The sequence below is a fragment of the Schistocerca nitens genome, chromosome 3 (assembly GCF_023898315.1).
Source record: "Schistocerca nitens isolate TAMUIC-IGC-003100 chromosome 3, iqSchNite1.1, whole genome shotgun sequence".
Taxonomy (NCBI): domain Eukaryota; kingdom Metazoa; phylum Arthropoda; class Insecta; order Orthoptera; family Acrididae; genus Schistocerca; species Schistocerca nitens.
This window is the reverse complement of record NC_064616.1, coordinates 685570004-685586041: the sequence shown is the minus strand read 5'-3', so window position 1 is coordinate 685586041 and position 16038 is coordinate 685570004. Positions and strand designations below refer to the sequence as shown.

The following is a 16038-nucleotide window of genomic DNA, read 5'->3' as shown; positions in this document are numbered from 1 at the left end:
AAGCGTCATTCACCAACAGTGGTAACGTAAACCGGCTTAATACGCACTGTTGGGCAACATGTGCGAACATTACGGAAGGCGAACTACTCGCTGTTGAGAGGAATGTCGTTACACGTATTGCCAAATGCATTGAGGTTGACGGACATCATTTTGAGCATTTATTGCATTAATGTGGCATTTACAGGTAATCAAGCTGTAACAGCATGCGTTCTCAGAAATGATAAGTTCACAAAGGTACATGTATCACATTGTAACAACCGAAATAAAATGTTCAAACGTACCTACGCTCTGTATTTTAATTTAAAAAACCTACCTGTTACCAACTGTTCATCTAAAATTGTGAGCCATATGTCTGTGACTATTACAGCGTCATCTATCACAAAGCGAAAAAAGTGGTCCAACTAAAACATTCATATTTCTTTACGTACTCCACGAATATGTAATAAAAATGGGGGTACCTATTTAAAAAAACGCAGTTGATATCCGTTTGATCTATGTCAGCGCCATCTAGCGGGCCAACCATAGCGCGATGTGGTTTCCTCCTTCAAGCTAGACGAGTTTCGTTCTTTGTAGTTTTTTCGTTTGACGGTTATTTCGCGAGATATTCGGCCATTCGGCCCCGTCACGATCAATGGACCACCCTGTATAGCTTGCTCTGTTGTCATTCCTGAAATGTGGTACCTTATACATAATACATCTCTACTGTTTCCTATTTATAGCTTATTAATTGTATACCACGATGACTTGAGCGCTCAAATTACTTACGGTGTGTTTGTCTCTTGTTAAGAGTTCTCAAGTCCTCTGTTCGTCCCTTCGTTGTTAATGGCGTTTGAAATCGATAAAACATGGTTGTCTTCTCAGTTTTTGCAATTTTTTGCCTTTTATGAACAGATTTTCTATTACGCTGCATTTGTGATATTTACACTTCACCTACCGACCGAGGTGACACAATGATTAGCACACCAGACTCGCTTTTGGAAGGACGACGGTTCACATTCCTCGTCCTGCCACCCTGATTTAGGTTTCCCGCGATTTCTGCAAATCGCTCAAGGCAGATTCCCTTGAAAAGGGGACGGCCTATTAGCGTGAAACCAAGAAAATGAACAGCTGGCTACAAAAGCAGATATACTGAAAAACATATGGCTTCCTGTACACTACGATTTAGGCTGTTCAGACCTCAAAGAAATATCAGGTAAGAAGAATCCAAGCCACTAAACCTATTCTCAGCAACTGTAGAAGAAATATGCTGATCCTTAATCTGGATAAAGAAAAAGGAATACCTGTTACTTAACACATGTGATGCACCTTAACTTTTCTGATGATACTTTACGGTTCCAGTGCTGATACGAGGGCTGTTCGGAAAGTGAGGAACGATCAGTCGCGAAATGGAAACCACTGTGAAAATCCTACGAGGCTTTTCACAGACGTTTTGGGCAGTGTCTCTAGTATGCCCGTCGATCGCATCAAGACACTCTTTTCAGTTGTGAGCACACTGTGAGCGAGTAAAGATGCATAGAACAACAACGTCTCCCACCAAGTAGGAGGGCCCTTTGAGAGCCTTCGCCTTAATGAATGCAGCCCATCTAACACAACTGTCACGCACTTCCTTCTTCATGGCAATTCTCAGCCTCACTCGGCAGGGGCAGTGAAGACGCTCCTGCAGCCTTTTCGATGGGAAGTGTTCGACTACCCACAACACAGCCCTAATTGGCTCGTCATGAGTATCATCTCTGTTCACATGAAACGCTGGATACTTAGGCACAGGCTACGCGCTATAGACCAACGTAGAGAATTATCGGAAAGCACAGGCGGCTGCCTTCTATGGCGATGGTGTTGGAAATTTGATATAAAGCTCCGACAAATGTCTAAGTCGGAGCGACGACTATGTAGAGAAGTACCTGGAAGGTGTAGCGAAATGTGCAAAGAAAACACTTTTGATTTTCACTGTGGTTTCCAGTTTTTGACCGATCGTTCCTTACTTTCCGAACAACCCTCGTTTATTTCAGTAGTGAATGGAAGGACTCACTAGACGAAGTTAAAATACACGCATGGAAATCTATTAAAATATAACTAAAATAATATAAAATAAACACAACGAAAGGGAAACTTCACTTCTTAGACACAATTGAGCAATTTTTGTTTTTAGGGCACTTGATGACAACGACTGGCTGGGCATGAGAAAAATTGTAAACGAGAGAGTTAAATGTTGGAAGTACCACTCGCTACTTGCAGCGTGGAACCCAGTACCGATCGCTGTCCGGTGGTTTGGTTCTGCAACAAACTTGGGTGCAGATTGTTTGAACTTCGCTGTCGGGTAGACCACTGCAGGGCGTCTCCTCAATAGGTCAGGCTTACACACAGTAGACGGCTACTCAGGATGCAGAGTATGTGTTTCGGGTGCATTGGGGTTATTTAGGTTAAAAGAGACCCCTCCTTACAACAGTAGGACAGATGGGTTGTGTCAGCCACATAACTGGAAGGTAAAAACAAGCCTTCTTGCGTATCAGGAAGAAAAAAAATGCTAATCTGGTATTAGTTACTTGGAGGATCCGCCAAGGTAAGGTCCCAGAATCCGTCTTACTTATTAGCGATACTGATACCAACACAGTTTTAGAATCTTGTAACTAGGTAAAAGCAGAAGTGAACAGCGGCGAAATCATAAATTCCAAGTCGAATGGGAACTTCTAAAAAAATGTTTCACACCATCCTCATGACCTGAATAATTTGAGTTTTGTGATAAAACGTATTCCCATAATGCTCCCGTCCGCAGCTCGTGGTGTAGTGGCTATTGTTGCTGGCTCTGGATCACGGAGTCCCGGGTACAACTCCCGGCCGGGTTGGGGATTTTCTCTGGGCGGGAACTGGGTGTTTGTGTTGTCCTCATCATTTCATCATCATTCGTAAACGTAGCGAGATTGCACTGGGTGAAGATAGGGGCTTTATAAGGGCGCTGATAACCGCGCAGATGAGCGTCCCGCAAACAAAACATCATCATCATTATCTTCCTCATCAATGCTTCCAGGAAATAACTACGTACTCCGAGAAAAATATAAAAAGTCACCTGATGCCTTCTTGGAAGCAACTGGAAGGGTTATGCCGAACTAGTACGCATCCGTCTCCAAACTACAATTAGGCCTCTGGGAGTCCATTATGAAAAATAGTACAAAACACACAGTACCGCAGTACACTAACAAGGTGGTTAAGGGAACGCCTGCCATCACGTATTCCTTACCGGTGTGTGCAGGACTTGTTTGATGATCTTCGTGGAAGAATGTGCCGGATACCAGCGCAATGATGAGACATACAGCCTCACGGATTCAGTAAGCAAAAGGTTCAATCATGTTTTGAACTAGTACAGTATATGGATGTCAGACGTCTCTCGTCATTATCGAGGGTTGTTCGAGACCTGTGCATTACTGAGATAAGACCCGCCAAACGACTGCCCAGTTCGGCAGTAAACATTTCGGTAGTTAGGTCGTCTTTCAAGACGATAATGAACCAACACATCCCACCCACCTCTTGAACACCCTCTTCAAGGTGGTAGGAATCAACCGAATGGAATGGGAACTGGTATCAGTTTACATGATCCCATTTCAGTATGCTTGAGACTGGTAGTACGTCCTCGCAGTGTCCTTCGCCACATTTTGAATGACCTCAGGAGGGCTGCCGTCGAAGAGTGAGACTGCATAACAAGGGAAACCACGTATGTTAAAATGCAGGCAATGGAGCATCAAAATATTAAATGTTACTCAACAGCTAATTTTGCCTTCAAGCATGTGCAAAAATATGCAAGATAAAACAAAATGTTTTTGTTTTGGTTATTTGCTTCTTATTATTTCACATCACAGTTATTTTTTCTTAACTTAGAAAGACTTATTCTTGCTTTCATTGCGCCCCTTTGATTTACACCTTCACGCATTCGCAGATATGCTGGTGGTGCAAAACACTTTTTGGGCAGTTTCTAGCGCAAGTTTAGGCTAGACCCTATATGGACACAGTTCATATCATCAAGGAACTAAGAATTTTTTTTCTTTTTTCAAGAATGAGCAGGAATTACATACAGATTCTAGAAGCGAGACCTTTCACCTAGGGGCTTGAGAAAATAAGTTACAGACGTTTTCCAACGCTAATGCCGTTGCGCAGGAAAAGTGGCACATTTTGGGAAGAGAGTATATGCTCCGGATTACTAGCAGACAGTTTTAATACAGTGCGGATAACAGAGTTATCATAGTGTAGGAGTGAAATGGCGCAGCAACTGGAAACCTACTCCAAAGTTGAAGTACGCAGGACAGTGCGATTCTTGCGGGCAAAATGGCTAAACAGCACACAGATTTACCGTGAAATTATGACAGTATGTGCAACAAATGCAATGTCGCGTCCAGCCGCAGTGAAATGGTGCCAACAGTTTGACAGACATTAGTGATGCTGAGTAGGAAATCCGGATGATACACCATGCGAGTTCCTTCTTTTCTGCAAGCTGAATGGTCATATGGGGAAAAAGATTTTCCAATGATGAGGATATTCACACAGCGGTTCGCGAATGACTCCGTGAGCAAGGTGAAGATATCTATCGTCGAGGAACTGAAGGATCGGTAGAACTTACCGATCGTTGTTTGCAGAGATTTGGTGACTACATTGAAAAATAGTGTTACGTATCTACGTCACTCTGAAGTGCACTGCAGCATTTAATAACAGTTACTTAGCCTGAAACAGTAAAGTGCAATTTGCTTTTTGAAATCCCCTCGTACAAGTACAGCGTAGCTGTATATGTTTCAACCATGCAGTCAGCTGTACTCGTAAAGGCCTCGGATGTGTATTTAATGTGCCCGAGTACATAATGTTGGAATCCCATGTCATTACCTCCAAAGAAAATAATTTTAAGTAAATGAAAGAAAGCTGCAGTTTTTTCTGAAACAGGTTTCTCGGATAACGTTTTACTTTATAAATAGAATTTAAAAAGGGCTAATATTGTGTTTTCTTTGCTTTACATACATCTCTTTTGTGCAAAAAATTAACAAGTAAAAGCCGTTGTCCATTTTCGGAGACGGCTGGAAGAAAATGGGGTGATATACAAAACAAAGATCCAAGAACAACCCACAACTGTTCTGCTACTAATCTTGAGCGTTACCGATACACAACAAATTGCACTGTGTAACGCGAGATCTTGTGTTCTCAGTTCTAGACCATCAGACTGCCTGACATTAGCTTAGTCAACAACGATGTCTATGAAGTTATAATCGTAAGGTTCTCTATAATACTTAATGAAGTTAGTACTCAATCGGAATACTAAATAATTTGAGGGAAAGTAAGCATCAGAGGTCTAAAGAAGGCCTTTATTTAAATCTGAAAGTCATATGGCTGATGATGAATGTACTCTCAGGTCATAGTAGAGGGGGTTCGCCCAGGCAGCTTAAACGTGAGCGCCAGCGGCAGTGCCATGTATCTACACCCTTACTACACTCAACTGTTAGCAGTCTCTCAGATAGCGAGACTGATAGCAGTCTCGTCACCTTTGAAGATAACATTGAATTTAACAAAGGGCATAACACTACCACGTAACTTAACTTATTGTGAACAACAGTATGGAGACACCACACCTTAGAGAAGTTAATAAATAGCCTTACCGCTGGTATGTGATATCGACTCTCATCTTTATTAGAATTTTTGTTATTTACTTAAATGCTATCAGTTGGTGGGCTATTTAATTATAGACTTTTCTAGATGAAAATTCTTCTACTGCAGGCTACGCGTGTGAATATCATGAATGCCAATCACTCCCGGAGACTCGATGTTCACTTTACGCGATATGCATGTCTAATTATCGTACGTATCCTCGTGCCCTAATTCTACCGAGTATAAGAAGCTGTATAAAGCATCCGCCTCATATCTTACAAGTTAAGAGAAGAGTGCGAACATGTTCTGAGGGGTAGACAAACAGCTTTTCTCACAGTGGAAGTCGAATCATTAAGTCCAGAAGATCTTCCTAACTTTAATTGAGATAAATATTATGAAATAATCCTAAACTAAACTGTGACTCAATCTGTGTCCTTATCACTGCCACACAACAGGAAACCTGAAGTTTGGACACTAAAGATAGGTGCACTCGATGTGAGACGCGCAATAGAAGAGACGTCCAGGCAGCATTACTTTTCTTGCCAATCTCCTGAAGTAGGTCGGGTTTGATGTCCTTTGTGGTTAGGGGAAAAGCGTTTTTTTTCTTTTTGGTAGCATCCCAGAAAGTATATAGACTTTCTTCTCGACGAAAGTGTGTCAGGAAACATCATACACATAGAATTTCAGTGAGTAGTGTGGCCATGTGGAAAGTAGAATCTTTGCTATCAATATAAGACTAACATTCTTTCCTTATCGATTAAGTACTACTGGGTCTACCTATGACACAGTGATAGTGTTCTGTACTTTTACAAAATTAAGTCCTCTTCCTGCTTTTTCGGAATGTTAACTTATGTTCCAAAGTGGTCAGATAAATGTGTGCTATGACAGTTCTCACAACAAAGAAAATCTTTCGAAGCACAAGTCGTTCAGAAATGTCACAATTAATGTTTACTTTTATGATATCACATTCAAAATCAACGATATTTTAGAAACTCTTACATTCCCGTACAGGAATATTATGTCTCTTACCTTTAGGGGCAAGTTAGATATCACTACAGCCCTCCTAAGTACACTATCTAAGCCCGCCCGGCTAGCGGTGCGGTCTGATGCACTGCTTCCCGAACGGGAAGGCGTGCCGGCCCCGGCACGAATCCGCCCGGCGGATTAGTGACGAGGTCCGGTGTGCCGGCCAGCCTGTGGATGCTTTTCAAGGCGGTTTTCCATCTGCCTTGGCGAATGTGGGCTGGTTCCCCTTATTCCACCTCAGTTACACTATGTCGGCAATTGCTGCGCAAAACTGTCTCCACGTAAGCGTACACCATAATTTCTCTACCACCCAAACATTGGGGTTACACTCTTCTGGAATGAGACGTTCCCGGGGGGTCCACTGGGGGCTGAACTGCACAATAACCCTGGTTTTGGTGGGGGACAATGGTGGGGTGAGTGGACTGCTGTAGCCTGCTGTGGGGTTGTGTACCACTGAGGGACGAAGCCTCCATTGGCGTCGCACTTTACAGTACCTCAAGCGTCGCTCCTCGTTGACTACAGAAATGTGTGGCTTATGAGGAGCTGATCGACCACTGTACCCAATTTTTTTAACTCCCTGGACAGTCATTGTGCTAACTGCACTACTGGTAGCAGTCTGGAATTCACGACTGATTTCTTCGCTGATTTCATGCGACTTTTTACAGCCACCCTCCGCAATACTCGAAGATCCCTGTCCGTCAGTACACGACGTCTGACTGGTCCTGGTCCTGTGGCTGTTCCTTCGCGTTTCCCCTTCACAATCGCATCACTAATAGTCGACTTGCACAGTTCTATGAGTATTAAAATTTCCCTGATGAATTTGTTACTACAACCTATTCACCTGTAACTGCTTCTTTTGTGGCAACACATTACTCCCCTTCTCCTTTCACACTGGCAGATCCATCTGTAGTGAGATCTAATGCTGATTTCCACATTACACAGGAGTGCTGAGATACTTCTGATCGTATGGTATTTTTTCTCCAGCAAATCCTAAGCCACCTCGATTATAGCCATGTTGTTGTTGTGGTCTTCAGTCCTGAGACTAGTTTGATGCACCTCTCCATGCTACCCAATCCTGTGCAAGCTTCTTCATCTCCCAGTACTTACTGCAACCTACATCCTTCTGAATCTGCTTAGTGTACTCATCTCTTGGTCTCCCTCTACGATTTTTACTCTCCACGCTGCCCTCCAATGCTAAATTTGTGTTCCCTTGATGCCTCAGAATATGTCCTACTAACCGGTCCCTTCTTTTTGTCTAGTTGCGCCACAAACTCCTCTTCTCCCCAATTCTATTCAATACTTCATCATTAGTTATGTGATCTACCCATCTAACCTTCAGCATTCTTCTGTAGCACCACATTTCGAAAGCTTCTATTCTCTTCTTGTCCAAACTATTTATCGTCCATTTTTCACTTCCATACATGGCTACACTTCATACAAATACTTTCAGAAACGACTTCCTGACACTTAAATCTATACTCGATGTTAACAAATTTCTCCTTTTCAAAAACGCTTTCCTTGCCAATGCCAGTCTACATTTTATATCTTCTCTACTTCGACCATCATCAGTTATTTTGCTCCCCAAATAGCAAAACTCCTTTACTACTTTAAGTGTCTCATTTCCTAATCTAATTCCCTCAGCATCACCCGACTTAATTCGACTACATTCCATTATCATCGTTTTGCTTTTGTTGATGTTCATCTTATATCCTCCTTGCAAGACACTGTCCATTCCGTTCTACTGCTCTTCCAAGTCCTTTGCTGCCTCTGATAGAATTACAATATCATCGGCGAACCTCAAAGTTTTTATTTCTTCTCCATGGATTTTAATACCTTCTCCGATTCCCTTTCATGCCCCTCGACTCTCTAATAACTGCCATCTGATTTCTGTGCACATTGTAAATAGCCTTTCGCTCCCTGTATTTTACCCTTGTCACCTTTAGAATTTGAAAGAGAGTATTCCAGTCAACATAGTCAAAAGCTTTCTCTAAGTCTACAAATGCTAGAAACATAGGTTTGCCTTTCCTTAATCTTTCTTCTAAGATAAGTCATAAGGTCAGTATTGCCTCACGTGTTCCAATATTTCTACGGAATCCATAAAATTCTAAAAAACTGATGCTTGTCTATGCGAACCTTAGGCTGTGGACAAATGGCGTGGTTCAAATGGCTCTGAGCACTATGCAACTTAACTTCTGAGGTCATCAGTCGCCTGTAATTTAGAACTACTTAAACCTAACTAACCTAAGGACATCACACACATCCACGCCCGAGGCAGGATTCGAACCTGCGACCGTAGCGGTCGCTCGGTTCCAGACTGTAGTTCCTAGAACCGCACGGCCATTCCGGCCGACTGTGCACAAATTTTTGTTACTACAAGATGCTCTATAATAGCTTCCAAAGAAGCTTCGTTACTGTCTCTGTTGCTAACGATAACTGTTGGGTAGTTATTCTTACTAACTTGTTTGTGTTCTGTTAAGAACCTTCCATGCACTTAATCAACTGTATCATTATTTACTCTTGACCTAGAGAGCTAGTTCTTTCGTTAAACATAATTACCAGTAATTAACTATCCCCAGATGACGATGGAAGATGATGTCAGTATTTACATTTGCGTATAAATCCTGGTGGAACTTCAATAACAGATACTCATAGATGCGACAGCTGTAATCGGTAAATGAAGCGACCGTTTTTGAACTACCGTGTACAAATATCCCACTAGATAGTAAATGGAATTAAATATCAACTTGAAAACATCAGACATACGCTAATCCACGCTAGTAAGATAACCCATTTAAGCTGAGTGCTGGTGAAAACAAGCCTCAGAAACTCGACCAATAACTTATATTCACCCTGTGGTATAGACGGAAACACTGCACTGTATTGAACTACGACGCTAAACGCATACTGGGAATTTTATGAAAGTGAGAAACCTGAGACTAAATTATTTCTAATAAAATAAAAATTTAGTTGTACATGCATGAAGAAGTCGATTTACATATGCTCACTCCAGAAAAAAGACCAGGAATGGGGAACAGCTGACCCAACTCACCCAGCAGCTGCAAGACGGGTGACTGCGCACAGTGTGCCAGGGAGAATATGCGCTCTATGCCCTCGAGCACCTTGCTGAGGACATCATTGCGATCCTTCAGGACGTCCTCAGTGTCCTGCGCCTCCTTCGTCCTCTCCTCCAGCTGCGACCGCAGATCTGCTAGGCAGTCTTGCTGCTGTTGTGCCCGCTGCCGGTTCAGCGCCCTCTGCTCATCTATGCGCGTCTTCAGAACATCCACTTGGTCCTGCAGCGCCTCTAACTGTAACAAAGCATTTGCATGGCTCATTAGCGGCGTTCGTCGGATGAAGAAATAACATAACTTTATCGTGTTACGGCGTCAGTCAGTCCCAGACTGAAGGACAGAGATCCGTTGTTTCTGTTCTAAGCAAGATAGTAGTGCAGGTATTTCACCACTGATATCCTCTTACCAGTACTGAACTGTAAACTTTGTAACTCTCTTGTGAGTATTAATTAGCAAGTGTGTGTGTGTGTGTGTGTGTGTGTGTGTGTGTGCTCTACACGGATACATATCAAGGGATATGGTAAACCCATAGCCGGAGCGCAGCATTCTCCTCATAAATAGTCCTAACAGGCTGTTTAGTTACCCATTCTCAATTCCCATTAGAGATTTTACTCCTAGAAATGGAAGCTTAGCAGTCTTATTGGAACTCAGTGTGAAAAGCAGTATAAGATACAAAATAACAAATCATCTGCCTCTCCTGGTTTTCTGGCCCATCACGTCTCCTGGCAAGCAAGATGATTCGTTAACTTCGAGCATTTTCGAAAACTATGGTAAACAGCTACCAGTGACACTATTGAATTGTACAGAGATTCAACGTGACTGTTTCATGTGGCCTTACATTTTACTTGATTATTTACGCAAACATTAAAAAATAACAGTTAATTTCAAAAATATGCTATGTGGTCGTCGTTCTAAATCTCCTCAATTTATCAGTGACATAGATAGATAACTTTGTTTCGAATTTCTCGTATCTAATGTACTACTTCTAGCTTCTATTCCCTAATACAGCTATCTCAAAAGTGTGTACAAAACCTTAACACAGTATAAAATCTTTCTGTACTAAACGTTTGTGGTAAGTGCGTTGTGGTGTCGCGCTACATATGAATTTAGTGATCGTTGTAAGGACTTGTAGCCATGGCTTAAATTCTAGGCTGAACTACACTGAGGAAAGGCTAATAGACTAGATCACCTAAGCTTTATTTAAAGCACAATACTATTTTCAATTTAACTATGTGGAGTGTTTGAAAATTCACGCTATAGACTTCGAGGATTTTTAGTGAAGATGAGACTGCACGGTTTTTAAAAGTAACAGTGATCCGCAAACTGACCATTTCCGTACCTTATGTACAATGTACACTCCTGGAAATTGAAATAAGAACACCGTGAATTCATTGTCCCAGGAAGGGGAAACTTTATTGACACATTCCTGGGGTCAGATACATCACATGATCACACTGACAGAACCACAGGCACATAGACACAGGCAACACAGCATGCACAATGTCGGCACTAGTACAGTGTATATCCACCTTTCGCAGCAATGCAGGCTGCTATTCTCCCATGGAGACGATCGTAGAGATGCTGGATGTAGTCCTGTGGAACGGCTTGCCATGCCATTTCCACCTGGCGCCTCAGTTGGACCAGCGTTCGTGCTGGACGTGCAGACCGCGTGAGACGACGCTTCATCCAGTCCCAAACATGCTCAATGGGGGACAGATCCGGAGATCTTGCTGGCCAGGGTAGTTGACTTACACCTTCTAGAGCACGTTGGGTGGCACGGGATACATGCGGACGTGCATTGTCCTGTTGGAACAGCAAGTTCCCTTGCCGGTCTAGGAATGGTAGAACGATGGGTTCGATGACGGTTTGGATGTACCGTGCACTATTCAGTGTCCCCTCGACGATCACCAGTGGTGTACGGCCAGTGTAGGAGATCGCTCCCCACACCATGATGCCGGGTGTTGGCCCTGTGTGCCTCGGTCGTATGCAGTCCTGATTGTGGCGCTCACCTGCACGGCGCCAAACACGCATACGACCATCATTGGCACCAAGGCAGAAGCGACTCTCATCGCTGAAGACGACACGTCTCCATTCGTCCCTCCATTCACGCCTGTCGCGACACCACTGGAGGCGGGCTGCACGATGTTGGGGCGTGAGCGGAAGACGGCCTAACGGTGTGCGGGACCGTAGCCCAGCTTCATGGAGACGGTTGCGAATGGTCCTCGCCGATACCCCAGGAGCAACAGTGTCCCTAATTTGCTGGGAAGTGGCGGTGCGGTCCCCTACGGCACTGCGTAGGATCCTACGGTCTTGGCGTGCATCCGTGCGTCGCTGCGGTCCGGTCCCAGGTCGACGGGCACGTGCACCTTCCGCCGACCACTGGCGACAACATCGATGTACTGTGGAGACCTCACGCCCCACGTGTTGAGCAATTCGGCGGTACGTCCACCCGGCCTCCCGCATGCCCACTATACGCCCTCGCTCAAAGTCCGTCAACTGCACATACGGTTCACGTCCACGCTGTCGCGGCATGCTACCAGTGTTAAAGACTGCGATGGAGCTCCGTATGCCACGGCAAACTGGCTGACACTGACGGCGGCGGTGCACAAATGCTGCGCAGCTAGCGCCATTCGACGGCCAACACCGCGGTTCCTGGTGTGTCCGCCGTGCCGTGCGTGTGATCATTGCTTGTACAGCGCTCTCGCAGTGTCCGGAGCAAGTATGGTGGGTCTGACACACCGGTGTCAATTTGTTCTTTTTTCCATTTCCAGGAGTGTATTCCACACTCTCGCGTTTATGGGTTGAAGGAATGAAACAAAAAAATTATTGTTACCCTCGGGGTTATTACATTTGTTACCCTACACATATTCTACCGAGCGAGGTGGCGCATTGGTTAGCACGGTGCACTCGTATTCGAGAGGACGACGGTTCAGACCCGCGTCCGGCCATCCTGATTAAGATTTTCGTGATTTCCCTAAACCGCTTGAGGTAAATTCCGGTGTTGTTCCTATGAAAGGGCACAGCCGACTTCCTTGCCCATCTTCCCCTAATCCGATGGGACTGATGACCACGCTGTTTGGACTCCTCCCTCGAAACAATCAACGAACCATATACAAATTCTAAAAGAGAAATGATACTTAGTATATTCAAATTTTACACCGTTTATATTGTCTCTCCCCTTCATTGATAACCAATATGAAAATCTATTAACGTTAGGAATCTTTGTAACATAACTCAGTTAGTTGCGAATGTGCCATTTAGCAAAGTGATAGTGCATAACCAACCCCCTTTCACCTAAAATAACGGAGCAAAGTGGCACCATCGCAAGACATTTGGGAGAATGGCTGTTCAAATGACCACCGAGCCATGCACATAAAGATTTATCTTGGTTCACCTGAATAGTGTGATGTTTGGGAAAGATGTCGCTGATTTCCTTCACCAGCCATCTCCAAACCCAGCTTATGTTCTGTCTCAAAGGACCTCCTGGTTGCCATGAAGCTATTAAAGCAAATACCTAGATGGCTTCACTAGAAGTGAACGGGCCGATTTTCTTTCTCTCCGTTCCCTAATCTAAGCTTGAACGTCGCTAATAAACTCCTCGTCGTCGACGGAACAATAAACCGTTATCTTTCTTTCCTCTTTACCAGAAGTCCCAGCCGTTCCTTAAGCACAAAAACGAAATATTCCAAGACCTGGATTTATTTCTACAATGGCAACTACTTCGTCTAAGCACATGTCTTCAAAGTGTATAATAGAAACCTAAAACTTAAAATGCTCTATTTCCAAAACCACGCCAATCTAACTACAATTCTCCTCTGATGTTCATTTATAATTGTCCCAAGCGTAGCTACTTTTAGTGTATTAATCGTTTCACATAAATTTCTGTGCTAGGAAACCCCCATCCTATCCAATTTTGATGAGTATTTACTTTTAAGGACGGGAATTGTGATTACTTACGAACACTCGTTCTGTGTAGTTTCCGTAGCAAATGAACTCTGCTGCAGAGGACGTTATGCTTAGTTCGTCACAGTGCTCAGTTTTCTCAGTTAATTTTGATACAAATTTTCTTCAGCAGTCCACGAATCTGGGTGCTCGTATCAGTTGGTAATTTAAACAACGGCGTACGAGAAAGTCAGAAACTCTCGTTATGTATCTAAAGTCACAATTTTCTCCAGATAAAAGGTTTAGAATTTATCCACAAAACATAACTTCTTGGATATTTACTGGTATGTGATGTTCTTACAGTCCCTTGTCCTCAGACATCTTAATAAGGAATATGTTTGTAAAGGAATATAGCCCTAGTTGTTTTTACAGAAAAAAAATTGCTGTGTTCTCCTAGAGTTTCGCACGCTTTTGCTGTCATCAGCAATAATCTAGTTTATTTACTATCCGACATGGTATTTTATTAATGCTGTAATAAAAAGTGACGAATACCTTCATACTAATACTATGAAACTCTTTAAATTGGTTTTATCTTCATTGCTGTTTTTATTGTCACACAGTTTCCATCGTAAGTACCTGTGTAGCCTGTCACATGCAACAAAATACCACTTCCAGAATTTCCGGTGAAAATAAATAAAAAGCTATTTATGCCGTGTGTGTGTGTGTGTGTGTGTGTGTGTGTGTTTGTGTGTGTGTGTCTGTGTGTGTGTGCGTTTGTGTATGCCAGGGGGAGGGGGGGGGCGAGAAGGGTGGACCGCCAGACGAAAACAGCGATGTTTCAGTAAACCGGCTAGGAGCCCAGAATTTGCGAGCGACGAGCAGGCCACGAGGACTGCATATTAATTGTGTACACTCGCGCTCGTTATCCATATTTCGTTACAGTCGAGTAATGCGCGTCATTTTTTAGAGTTAACAGCACTTTTCTCAGAAGAAGCGTATTTGATTCTAAACACACTGCAATCAGAAATGCAGCCGTAATGACTCTGCCCTCGATGTCCAGAGATTTAGACCTTTGGAAGAAGCGAAAATGTATGAAAATGTGGTAGGAGAAGAAACGGTTAAAAATATGAATGAGTACCTACGCCAAAGACTTTATAATCTCTTGTTTCGTAACCTATAGTGGGTTACATGTGGCGCTGTAACAAACACCGTTAGGCTCCTGACAACTTATCTTGTTTGTGCGTCGCAATGACAAAGACACGGATGACAGTGGCACATACGACCGTTGCGTCTCGTGAGTTCAGTGTTTGCCCGAAGAATTTCGGTTGAAAGCCGTAGAAGTTTCTGATATTAATTTACGAATGTTCCCTATATACGTCTTCTCGTTTCCGGGTATTGTCGACGATTCCATCTGCTGAGTACTTCGCTTACTCCCATGACGAGGATCCTATTTCTAAGTATGAAGACGGCGTGAATCCATATCGCACTGCAAGGGGAAAAGTTTGTGCACGGTTCACTTTCCTCATATGCATGCCTCTGTCTCAGTTGTGTACGCCAACTTGGCTGAAAGCAGTTGCTAGGATTTCGGAGGTGTTCCATAATCAGTGGTTAAGTAATGAAAACAAATAGAAAGCACTTTGTGACTTGTTACGTTAGTTTCAATGTGGCAAGGCTGAAGGGAGCATACTTTATGGCGACCTACGTGAAACAGACGGTTTACAAATGAACAGTGGTAAGCTGATTCTTAACAAAAAAATTATTTATACAACTTCGAAAGTTAACATCTGGTGTTTGGTTTACATAGTCTCTTACGAATAACTACGTTATCCAAGTGGCGGCCATTCTTTCGAATACAATTTTCAACTTTACTACATGTAACTGACAACTCAGCATGACAACTGTTCGTCAATCAAATCCTCTTCTTCCTTAACGGCAGCTGTCAGGTTCACTACACTTTTGGTTTTGTTAACATAGTTTCGCTCCGTGAAATACCCTCAAAGAAAAAGTCACAATCTGTCAATTCTGGCGACATAGGTGACCTGAGAAAGTCATCGTAACGAGAAATGAGGCATCCAGGGCAATGTTGCTCACAACGGCCACGTGTGTATGCGGTGTATTTGTGTGCCTAAAAATCAAGAAGCACCGAAACAGAAGGCCATACTGTATCTTCTGAACACTGACGTGCAGTTCACATTTCTGACGTTATATGACGTATGCCTGTATGTCATGCATGTTTCCCCCAGATACTGTGGTTGAAAATGTTGCAGTGACTATCTGAAGAAGGCAACCTGTAAACCATCAAAACCTGGAGCTGTATCATCCTATCAGTCAGCCTTGACCTCGATAGTATCATAGTACCAGTATGTAACTGTGGTGTCACCGCCAGACACCACAATTGCTAAGTGGTAGCCTTTAAATCGGCCGCGGTCCGTTAGTATACGTCGGA

General features: G+C 43.4%; 1 protein-coding gene across 1 annotated transcript in view; it reads right to left on the bottom strand.

Moving 5' to 3' along the window:
* LOC126249389 (coiled-coil domain-containing protein 63) overlaps window positions 1-16038 on the bottom strand; it is a 465360-nt gene that overhangs the window by 38430 nt on the left and 410892 nt on the right. Inside the window, exon 8 of the mRNA XM_049951042.1 lies at window positions 9689-9947. Within this exon, the coding sequence (XP_049806999.1) occupies window positions 9689-9947 (259 nt within the window). The remainder of the gene's footprint in view (window positions 1-9688; window positions 9948-16038) is intronic.